Raw genomic sequence first — 12849 nt, forward strand, 5'->3', positions numbered from 1 at the left:
ATGAACCGATTTCAACCATACTTGGCACAGTTGTTGGATATCATGACGAAATACTTCGTGCAAAAACTCATTCAAATCGGATAAGAATTGTGCCCTCTAGAGGCTCAAGAAGTCAAGACCCAAGATCGGTTTATATGGCAGCTATATCAGGTTATGGACCGATTTGAACCATACTTGGCACAGTTGTTGGGTATCATAGCAAAACACGTCGTGCGAAATTCCATTCCAATCCGATAAGAATTGCGCCCTCTAGAGGCTCAAGAAGTCAAGACCCAAGATCGTTTTATATGGGAGCTATATCAGGTTATGGACCGATTTGAACCATACTTGGCACAGTTGTTGGATATAATAACAAAACACGTCGTGCAAAATTTCATTTCAATTGGATAAGAATTGCGCACTCTAGAGGCTCAAGAAGTCAAGACCCAAGATCGGTTTATATGGCAGCTATATCAGGTTATAAACCGATTTGAACCATACTTGTCACAGTTGTTGGATATAATAACAAAACGTCGTGCAAAATTTCATTTCAATCGGATAAGAATTGCGCACTCTAGAGGCTCAAGAAGTCAAGACCCTAGATCGGTTTATATGGCAGCTTTATCAGGTTATGGACCGATTTGAACCATACTTGGCACAGTTGTTGGATATAATAACAAAACACGTCGTGCAAAATTTCATTTCAATCGGATAAGAATTGCGCACTCTAGAGGCTGAAGAATTCAAGACCCTAGATCGGTTTATATGGCAGCTATATCAAAACATGGACCGATATGGCCCATTTACAATACCAACCGACCTACACTAATAAGAAGTATTTGTGCAAAATTTCAAGCGGCTAACTTTACTCCTTCGGAAGTTAGCGTGCTTTCGACAGACAGACGGACGGACGGACAAACGGACGGACATGGCTAGATCGACATAAAATGTCACGACGATCAAGAATATATATACTTTATGGGGTCTCAGACGAATATTTCGAGTAGTTACAAACAGAATGACGAAATTAGTACACCCCCCATCTTATGGTGTAGGGTATTTTTCACAGCTTGTGACTCTGTAATTGCATTCTTTCTTCTGTCAGTTATCAGGTGTTCCTTTTAGCTTGCTTTAGAAAAAAGTGTAAAAAAAAGTATATTTGATTAAAGTTTATTCTAAGTTTTATTAAAAATGCATTTACTTTCTTTTAAAAAGTCCGCAATTACTTTTTGGGCAACCAGACATGTTCTACAGGGAATGAAAAGTTTCAATTGTCATAAATTATGATTCTTAATTTTCGCTTAATTGTTGTTAAGAATTGCTTATTTGTTAAATATATTTGCTAACTAATGTTATCTCCCTTAAAAATACTTGACAAGTATACTCATCCTTTTCGAACTGTCCCAGGACCTATCCTATGGCGTTAGAATGGTGGCAATTCGTCACCTCGAGCGACAAACCCTTATAAAGGTAATAGGTTTTTTCCATATTAGGCGGCGAGAACTGGGACCGGTCCCTATCAACAGAGGACCTATCCCGTGATAGATTTGGGTCCTTTCTCATTTCCCCTAGGGGATTTACAGGTGCCCGACAGCGAAACTAGTTAACATATATCCTAGGGCATGATTCATGTACAGTCCTTAAACACGTAGTTCTCTCCAGGATAATTGGTTTGTTTTCTTTTCGATATACCTCTGTATAATAGGTTGATAAACATAGCACTTACTGTTAGATGATTTTGCAATCGCAGTGCTTTGTTAATGTCCACTTGGCTTGCCGTGACTCCAGGCTTTTGCAGCTCATGTTCATAGTACGTATTTCTATTTCTTGTAAAAATTGGCATATGTGTTGTAGAGGTAAAGAGGCGCAGAGACTTACACTCCCCTTTGCCTCCTAGTCAATATTTCAACCATGAGACTTCCTAAAATCTTCCTCTGTCAACATTATGCTATAAATTGGACATAAATATTTCAACCATGAGACTTCCTAAAATCTTCCTCTGTCAACATTATGCTATAAATTAAACATAAAGATTTCAACCATGAGACTTCCTAAAATCTTCCTCTGTCAACATTATGCTATAAATTGGACATAAAGATTTCAACCATGAGACTTCCTAAAATCTTCCTCTGTCAACATTATGCTATAAATTGGACATAAAGATTTCAACCATGAGACTTCCTAAAATCTTCATCTGTCAACATTATGCTATAAATTGGACATAAATATTTCAACCATGAGACTTCCTAAAATCTTCCTTTGTCAACATTATGCTATAAATTGGACATTTAGGATTTTTATTAGTTTCTTACATAGAATCCCCTATTTTATTCATTTCAAGACACTGTCTCTAAGGATGGCTTAGGATTGTGTATGCTTTCTGGCATATCCTTTCAATATGTTTATATTATTCAGCCCATAACAATGCCTTCGAGTCGTGTTTTTATTGTTTTTTACACTTAAGTGTTTTTATTTCTTAGCCTTTTGTTGATATTTCTTGTTTTCTGTCTCCTGTGTCGACAGTAGTAAGTATACTTCCTTTTTGCAATACGGTTGATGTTGTCTCAGCGGCTTGTTTCCATATTAAAACATTATTAAATTTATGGAGTTTTTTTTTTCTTTGCCATAAAATTATAACAAGATCTAAATTTACATATGAACAACATACACACAGTGACGACTATCATTGTGATGATGATGATGATGATGGTTTCATATTGTATACGAAATTTACATATTGGAAAACAAAGTAAACAGTTTGCCTACTGGCAAAGTTTGCCCAAAGCTAGAATATTTGCAAGGATATTGAAAGAAGCCCTCACTTTGCTATCATGCCAGGCTGGCAGTCCATCCTTGGGTATATTTGCACATTTGATGGGCTTTATCATTTCAAATGTGTGGGAGGAATATCAACATACTCGCATGATATGATATATGTTGGCTCCACCATATCCATATATGTATGTGCACACACATGTATAGTTTCAGGGCCAGTATTGCTTTTGTATTTGGTTTGTAACTCAATTTAAATTTGAAATCAATTAGAAAAGTTATGGATACATGCACTTGCCTCAGGCTCTTTATCTGCAATACATAAATTTGTAAATTCGTAAACCCATAACATTGATAACTTTGCCAAAGCAATCAAATCAATTACAATATAAGGTTAATATTTTTGGAGTTGTATGGTATGAGAAGGACAATAATAAATCACAAATATTGTATTTACATATGTCCATATTAAGAGAGATTTTCTATTTCTTTTGGGCAGATGTTAAGGATTAATTTATGGATGATTTTCAACTAAAAACATAAGCCAGATGCTTTTCATATTCAGTTTTAATTTGTAAATTTAACTACAATATTTAAAATGTTTACGTGGTTATGAAATTTATTGAGAACAAAAATTGATTGGGGAATCGGAGAATTAAAATCATTTCCTATGATTACAATCTATTGCGTTGCCCAAAAAGTAATTGCGGATTTTTCATATAGTCGGCGTTGAAAAATTTTTTCACAGCTTGTGACTCTGTAATTGCATTCTTACTTCTGTCAGTTATCATCTGTTACTTTTAGCTTGATTTAGAAAAAAAGTGTTAAAAAGTATATTTGATTAAAGTCCATTCTAAGATTTATTAAAAATGCATTTACTTTCTTTTAAAAAATCCGCAATTACTTTTTGGGCAACTAATATTTAAAATGTTTACGTGGTTATGAAATTTATTGAGAACAAAAATTGATTGGGGAATCGGAGAATTAAAATCATTTCCAATGATTACAATCTATATTTATTGTCAAGAATCCTTCGATGTCACGATGTACATATTGGCGGTTTGCATTGACATCGAGGGGGCGTTTGAGAATGTGCTGACCAACACATTGACCCAATCCTTAGACCAGTACCGTGTGGACCGGGTCCTTAGAGACTGGATAAACCATATGCTAAGGAACAGATAGATAAGTTGCGGTTCCCATGACATAAATAAAGAATGATTTTTTAGCTATTATCTTTTTGCTAACACTGGTTTAAACAGCTCACGCAAGTTTCTTGTTTTGTTTCACCCCCAAACGTCTTCAAATTGGTCTAAAATTTAACCATGAATCGCCTCTCAAACGAACAACTCTTGTAAATTATTGCATTTTATTATAAAAATGCTTGCTCTGTTAAGAATGTTCACTGTGCGCCACTTCCATTCAGCGACGAAGCTCATTTATGGGTCAATTGGTACGTAAATAAGCAGAATTGTCGCTTTCGGAGTGTAGATCAGCCAGAAGCATTGCAAGAGCTACCAATGCATCCAAAAACAGTCACCAGTTTAGTGCGGTTTATGGGCTGGTGGCATCATTGGACCGTACTTCTTCAAAGATGATGCGAATCGTAACGTAACTGTGAATGGTGGGGGCAATCGTGAGATGATGTCCAACGTTTTTTTGCCCAAAATGCCAGAGCTTAACTTGCAAGACATGTGGTATCAACAAGTAACAATGGACTTATTGTTTCAAGTTCGCGACCGTTCAATTGGCCGCCTTAACACTTTTGACTGCTTTTTGTGGGGCTATGTTAAAGCTCATGCCTATACAGACATGCGCAACATTGAAGCATTTATTTGTGAGATAACGGCGGGAATGTTGGAAGAGTATGCCAAAATTGGACTAAGCGGATGGGTCATTTGAGGCGCTGTCACGGTCAAAATTTGAAATAATCTTCAACCATTAAATTATATAGACTGTTCTATCGATAAATTTCATTAATTTTCCTGAATTGTATGTTTTTTTTTTTGAAAAACTTTCCTATAGCACTTAAAAATTACCCTTTTTAAGAGAGAAAATGGCACAAGGCAAACCACAGGGGGGCATATTATTACCACTTCTTTGGGTGACCACCATAAATGACTAATTTGGGATGCTGGCTGAGGAGGGATTTGAACCCATCTGCTAGGTAGACGATAATATTGGGTTGCCCAAAAAGTAATTGCGGATTTTTTATAACAAAGTAAATGAATTTTTAATAAAACTTAGAATGAACTTTAATCAAATATACTTTTTTTACACTTTTTTCCAAAGCAAGCTAAAAATAACAGCTGATAACTGACAGAAGAAAGAATGCAATTACAGAGTCACAAGCTGTGAAAAAATTTGTCAACGCCGACTATATGAAAAATCCGCAATTACTTTTTGGGCAACCCAATATAATACTTCTTAGGGGTAAGGATCCGAATCAGCTACGCAGATGGGCTCGAAAAGTCTTTCATATGGCATATGACTGGGCTGGACCCAGGGGTCTCAATGTTAACCCAGAGAAGACTGAAATATGTTCACGAGTAGTGACGATAGTGGGCACCACGATATCGATATCTGACAAAGTCAAATACTTGCGAGTGATCTTGAATAGGAAACTTAATTGGAGCGTACTGAGAAGGCTCACAAATGTTGGGTACTATGTAGACCGGCCGTAGGCTCAACATGGGGCCTGAATCCGAGGATAGTCCACTGGCTCTACAGGAGCGTGCTTAGACCCATACTTACCTACGCCTCAGGGGGGGCATATTATCACCACTGCTTTGGGTGAAAACCATGAAATGACCTATTAGAAGGTATTTGAACCCATCTGCTATGAAGACGATGTTCTAATACTTCTTAGGGGTAAGGATCCGAAACAGCTATGCAGAAGAGCCGAAAAGGTCTTGCATATGGCATATGACTGCGCTAGACCCAGGGGTCTCCATGTTAACCCAGATAAGACTGAAATATGCCAGTTCACGAGGAAGTCGAAGGTTGGCCAATTTGACGCACCACGTTTCCTCAACAAAACGATTTCGATATCGGACAAGGTCAAATACTTAAGAGAGATCTTCGGTAGGAAACTTAATTGGAATGTGAATGTGACACACATTCAGAAGCGTACTGAGATGGCTCACAGCTGTTGTGGCACTATGTAAACGGGCCGTAGGCTCGAATTGGAACCTGTATCCGAGGATAGTCCACTGGCTCTAGGATAGTTCTACGCTTCAGTAATTTGATGGACTGCAATGGAGAAAAAGTGCAACATAAGAACCATACAACAGATTCAGAGAACATGTTATCTTGGCATAGGCGGAGCGATGAGTACCACGCCCACTAGGGCACTGGAGACTATTCTAGGTTGCCCAAAAAGTAATTGGGGATTTTTCATATAGTCGGCGTTGACAAATTTTTTCACAGCTTGTGACTCTGTAATTGCATTCTTTCTTTTGTTAGCTGGTAAGCTGTTACTTTTAGCTTGCTTTAGAAAAAAAGTGTAAAAAAAGTATATTTGATTAAAGTTCATTCTAAGTTTCATTAAACATGCATTTACTTTCTTTTAAAAAATCCGCAATTACTTTTTGGGCAACCCAATAGATATCCGACTCAATGACATACAGATTAAGTGTGAGGCAGCCACTGCGGCTCTGAGACTTAACGTGAAGGGAGAATGGATTAAAGATGGGAGCTAGAGCTAGCAAACTATTGATAATCACAACATTCGATATTTCTGGTAATAGTAGATATTATCGAAACTATCGTTAATTTGCCATCACCTATATTTCAAACAATAAGAGATGTAAAAATCAGGAGATCGATTTATATAAAAGTAATACTAATATAAAGACCGAATAAAACCAAATTTAATAAAGTCAGCCTAACCGGATGAAAATTGCGCCCTCTATAGGCGCTGTGTACCTTAATGGATACCTTCAGTGTCAGATTGTTGTTTAATTTTGCAATACCTTGAACTTAGTGAATAGTATCGATAGCAAAAAAAATATCAATCGATATTTCGACTAAATATAAAATATCGACGGTATCGATATCGATAGCGCCATCGATATATTCCCAGCTCTAATGGGAGCAACTCATACCATTGTGGTGTAACTGAGGCGGCGATAAGAAACCTAGAAGGACAGGTTTTGGATCGCATACCTGAGACGACACTCGAGGTCGAGTGCAAGGCACTGCAGGCAGCGGCAATGTCTTGGACTGACGGAAGCCTAGTATTGCCATCTGGAAGATCATGTTACACAGATGGATCAAAGCTGGAGGATAGAGTGGGCCTGGGGGTCTGCATTGAGAACCCAAGAAGTGAGATCTGTTTTAGACTGTCTGACCATAACACGGTCCTGCAGGCGGAGATATGGGCGATCACAGAATGTGTGAGGTGGTGTGGTGCTAACGCGAGGACGTCGAGTGTGAACATCTTTACGGACAGTAAACAGGCCAAAAGAGCAATAACACCCAGGATAATACGGTCACGAACAGTCTTGCAGTGTAAGAAGGAGATTAACGCCTTCTTTGAGGATGGTTAAATCCGCATCGTTTGGGTCCGGGTCATAACGCAGTAAGGGGGATTAAAAGGGCAGGTAATTTGGCGGTGCAGGCCAGAGGACTGCCGTCAATAAACTTGGTTAATCGAAGCCTTTCGGGTCGACGCAGTCCGAGTTAAGGGCGTGCGCGACGAACGAGTACGTAGCAATGTGGAACAGCGAAACAGTCGGTAGGACGGCGAAAATCCGTGAAAGGACGAGGCTATTATTGAAAGGAAGTAAAAAGGGGGTCAGTATAGCTATTGGTATTGGTACCATATCGATGCGGCAAGTGATAGCATGTGGGGAAGATAATGAGATGTTGGTGCATTTCCCATGCCCTTGCCCGGATTTCGACGCTAACAGACACCGGTACTTAGGTAGGGACACAATACCAGACATGAACCAATTTAGGGGAGTGGTATGGAAAAATATTAAGGATTTTGTAAGTAGCACGGAGTTCCTAACTTAAAATTTTCTTTTGGTTACTTTTTAGCTTTAAGAGCGCACAACAAACCGATTACTGACTTAGGTGTATGTCCATAGTGGCATGGGGCGGATTTATATCCGCATCCTCTTTTCAACCTTTACTTTCTCTCACGGCGATTAGTGGGAAATAGGCTTAGGATTAGGAATTATCAACTTTCAATTAGTAAATGAGTTAAATACTAGGCTTAGGATTAGAGCTTTTCAACTCTCAAATAGTAAATGTATTAGATATTCGAGAGAAGAAAACTACAAAACATTTTAAAATTTCAAATCCTTTTGCTGCTTAAATGTCTAACCATATTTTTCTCTTATCTTTACAGATACTGTGTGGAATTTGAAGTCTTGAGAAGCTCTAAGGCCTGTCATAAATTGCCACCCTATAATCTATTAATCGAAGGTAAGTTCTCCTAGTTATAAGTTATCGGAATCACCTGTTAAAAAATTGTTATTTATTTTCATTCCAGGCGATCGCATTGTGGTACGCTGTGACATGGAAGCCTATATACCCGATTTCATGACCCCTGAGGATAGTCGCAATACCTCCTCGCTTCGACATCATAATAATCCTTCGTATAAGCAAAAATTCGATATACCCAATACCTCGGCGATAATGGACGAGGAAGATAATACAGATGCCGATAACGATAGTGAAGAGAATATGATCGATAACAGCAGTAGTAGCAGCAGCAATAGCGACGAGCATGATGAATACGATACTGCCTCGCTGACACAAAAAGCTTCACAGGCAACGTTGATCACCAGCAGCACCACAACCACTACAACGACAACCACAACACCCTATCCCCCATTGCAAATAAGGCAATTCCATTGCCGTGGCGAAGGTTTACCGGGACGCACCACCCGATGGACAGCTTTGGCCGCACCCTCATGTAGAGGCAAATGGTTGAGATTAACTTTGGATATACCCAAGAAATGTACACATCCACAGTTTGCATTTGTTTAAAATGATCGGCGCACTTACTCATTCAACACAGAAAAAAAATCTTAATTTCACTTTGAGTTTGAAAAAAGGGAAAGGGAAATTAAAAAAAAATAACAGAAACTAAATTTATATTCCTTATAAATTATTCTAAGGGTCATTTAATCAAATTTTGATTACAATTATTCTAACTGAATTTATTTTAGTTCTATCCAGTTGTACTGGATAGTTATCGATATTATGCGATAACAGATAATTATTACCCCTTAATCGGGATTTCCACTGACAGTACTAAAAGCAGACACACCTGATGTGTTTTTTAGTACTATATAAAGCAAATCACGACTAATCGTTTCTTATTATCTGTTAATGCAAGTAATCGATAACTTACCAGTACAACTTTTCACTGATATTTTATCAATTGAACTGGCTAGGATTAAAATAAAACTCAGCAACCAACTATTAAACAACATACTTTACACAATTCCCCATGACTGGGTTCTTGCCTGGCTACAAAATCTAATATTGTCCAAAGTCAATTTGAGGACCTGGTTAAATTGTCATCGGTTGCATAAATTGCAATCGGACCATGAAAAATGAGGCAATGAGGACAATTTCTTTAAGGTCCAGTGATATTTTATCAATGGACAAAAACTTGGTACAATCGGTGTATGGATGAGAAAATAGTTATCAGTGACATAAATTACTAGCGGACCACAAAAAATGTGCTGATGAGACCATTGTCTTAATATTTGGTTATGGTGTGTCACTGAGAAATTAAATTGGTAGTATCGGTAATATATAACGTTGCGATAAGTATTTATCGGTGGCATTAATTGCCATCGGACCATGAAAACTGAGCAGATAAGAATTTCTTTAAGGTCGAACAACAGTTTAACAATAGAGGCAAACCTCGATAAATGCCTTCAATATTAACAATTGAAGGAATTTATCGATGGGATAAATAGTTATCGATAACATAAATCGCAAATAGACCATCGAAAATTTGTTCTTTGGGCAATTTTTTGAATATCTGGTTATAATGTATTGCTGGGAAAACAAATCGGTAATGTCGATAAATTATATTGAAGAGATAAATAGTTATCGGTGCCACCAAACCGTGTAAATTAAAATGGACCCATCTGTTTGATATCGGGTAATGGTGTATCGCTGTATTACCAATATCAACGTGATATAGATATGTAGTTATCTATCTATCTATATCTTAAAATGTTGGCGGACCATTGAAAATGTGCTGGTGGACCATATTATTATTTTCTGATTATGGAGTATAGCTGAGAAACTAATATCGATAAATATGAGCTGGTAAGACAATTTTGTTAAGATCGGGTGAAATTTTATCAATTGTAACCAAACTGGTAACATCGATACAAATTGCTATTAGACCAACGAAAATTTGTTCGCAGAACCATTTTCTAAATGTCTGGTTATCGTTTATCACTGAGAAACCTGCCTGGTAATATCAATAAACTATATATCGAAGAAATAAATAGTTACCGAGGGCATAAATTGCCATCAGAGCATGAAAAATGAGACGCTAGGTCAATTTCTTTAAGGTCCATAGATAGTGTGTGAACAGAAAAAACTTGGTAAAATCTATCATAAATAGTTATCGATAACATAAATTGCCATCGAATATGAGTAGGCCCATTTGCTTTATTTCTGGTTATGGTGTACAGATGGGAAACCCACATATAGATCGCGCAAATAGTAATCTTTGGCATAAATTGCCATCGGAGCATGAAAAATGAGCCGGTAAGATAATTTTTTTACGATTCGGTAATATTTTATCAATAGAAAAAAACTTTTTAAAAATCGATAAAATTTATCGATGGCGTAAATAGTTATCGATAATATAAATTGCTATTAGACCATTAAATATGAGTTCGCAAGACAATTTTTTAAATGTCCGGTTATCGTTTACCGCTGGGCAACCTGTCTGGTAATATCGATCAATTATATATCGAAGAAATAAATAGTTATCGGGGGCATAAATTGCCATCGGAGCACAAAAAATGAGACGGTAGGACAATTTCTTTAAGGTCCATGGATATTTTAACAACAGAAAAAACTTCGTAAAATCGATCAAATTTATCGATGGCGTAAATAGTTATCGATAACATAAATTGCTATTAGACCATCGAATATAAGTTCGTAGGACCATTTGCATAATTTCTGGTTATGGCGTATAGCTGGGAAACCCACATACAGATCACGTAAATAGTTATCGGTAGCATAAATTGCTTTTGAACAATGAAAAACTTAGCTGGAAAGCTATTTTTTTTTTAAGTTTAGTGAAATTTTTTTCAATAAAAACCTACTTGGTATTAACAATAAAATTTTTGCGATGGCTTATATAGTTATCGATAACAAAAATTCTGTTAGACCATTGAAAATGTGTAAGTAAACTTGGTAAAATCTATCAAATTTATCGATGGCGTAAATAGTTATCGATAACATAAATTGCTATAAGACCATCGAATATGACTTTGTAGGGCCATTTGGTTAGGGCTGGGAAACCCATCTATTTATATCGATAAAACTTGTAGATCGGGCATCAGTGGCGTAAATTGCTCTCGGACCATGAAAAATTAGCTTCAAGCCATTTTTTTAAGGTTCAGTGGATTTTACCAATAAAAACAAACCTGATAATAGCGATAAAATTTTGAGATGGGATATATAGTTATCGATAACAAAAAGTGCTGTTAGACCATCGAATATGTGTGATTGTCCGGTTATTGTTTATCACGGAGAAACCTACATGGTAATATTGATAAAATATGTATCGAAGAGATAAATAATTGTCGGTGGGGGTAAACGGAGTCTGATAATATCGATAAATTTGGTATAAATAGTTATCGATAACATAGATTGCTACTAGATCATCGGAAATTAGGCCTTATATCGATGGGATATATATTTATCGATAACATTAATTGTTATTAAACCATCGAAAAACGTTCGTTGTTCTTAACCAGGAAATATCAATAAAATATATATCGATTATATAAATAGTTATCGCCATATATATCATATATCGATAACATAGATTGGTTCAGGATCATCCAACCTGATAATATCAATAATATTTATCGATGGAATAAATTTCGAGAACATAAATTGTTATTAAACCCTCCAAAAATGTTCAAAGAGCTGTTTTCTTAACCAGGAAATATCAATAAAATATATATTGATTATATAAATAGTTATTGCCATATAAAGGGTGATTTTTTTGAGGTTAGGATTTTCATGCATTAGTATTTGACAGATCACGTGGGATTTCAGACATGGTGTCAAAGAGAAAGATGCTCAGTATGCTTTGACATTTCATCATGAATAGACTTACTAACGAGCAACGCTTGCAAATCATTGAATTTTATTACCAAAATCAGTGTTCGGTTCGAAATGTGTTCATTCACCGTAACGTTGCGTCCAACAGCATCTTTGAAAAAATACGGTCCAATGATTCCACCAGCGTACAAACCACACCAAACAGTGCATTTTTCGGGATGCTTGGGCAGTTCTTGAACGGCTTCTGGTTGCTCTTCACTCCAAATGCGGCAATTTTGCTTATTTACGTAGCCATTCAACCAGAAATGAGCCTCATCGCTGAACGGTGAATGAACACATTTCGAACCGAACACTGATTTTGGTAATAAAATTCAATGATTTGCAAGCGTTGCTCGTTAGTAAGTCTATTCATGATGAAATGTCAAAGCATACTGAGCATCTTTCTCTTTGACACCATGTCTGAAATCCCACGTGATCTGTCAAATACTAATGCATGAAAATCCTAACCTCAAAAAAATCACCCTTTACATCATATATCGATAACATAGATTGGTTCAGGATCATCCAACCTGATAATATCCATAATATTTATCGATGGAATTAATTTTTATCGATAACATGAATTATTATTAAACCATCGAAAAATGTTCGTAGAGCTATTTTCCTAACCAGAAAATATCGATAAAATATATATCGATCATATAAATAGTTATTGCCATATATATCATATATCGATAACATGGATTGCTATTAGACTATCAGAAATTAGGCCGTTGGGTCACCCAACCTGGTAACATCGATAACATTTAT

General features: G+C 36.6%; 1 protein-coding gene across 4 annotated transcripts in view; it reads left to right on the plus strand.

Annotated features, from left to right (window-relative positions):
• The window catches only part of LOC106084131 (uncharacterized), a 700945-nt gene extending 691903 nt beyond the window's left edge, over positions 1 to 9042 (plus strand). For all 4 annotated transcript variants that reach the window (XM_059366369.1, XM_059366371.1, XM_059366370.1 and 1 more), the window contains exons 5-6: positions 8108 to 8184; positions 8252 to 9042. In XM_059366369.1, coding sequence (XP_059222352.1) covers positions 8108 to 8184; positions 8252 to 8751 — 577 coding nt within the window. In that variant the 3' untranslated portion in view covers positions 8752 to 9042. The remainder of the gene's footprint in view (positions 1 to 8107; positions 8185 to 8251) is intronic.
• The last annotated feature ends 3807 nt before the right edge of the window (positions 9043 to 12849 follow it).

Source organism: Stomoxys calcitrans, chromosome 4 (assembly GCF_963082655.1).
Source record: "Stomoxys calcitrans chromosome 4, idStoCalc2.1, whole genome shotgun sequence".
NCBI lineage: Eukaryota > Metazoa > Arthropoda > Insecta > Diptera > Muscidae > Stomoxys > Stomoxys calcitrans.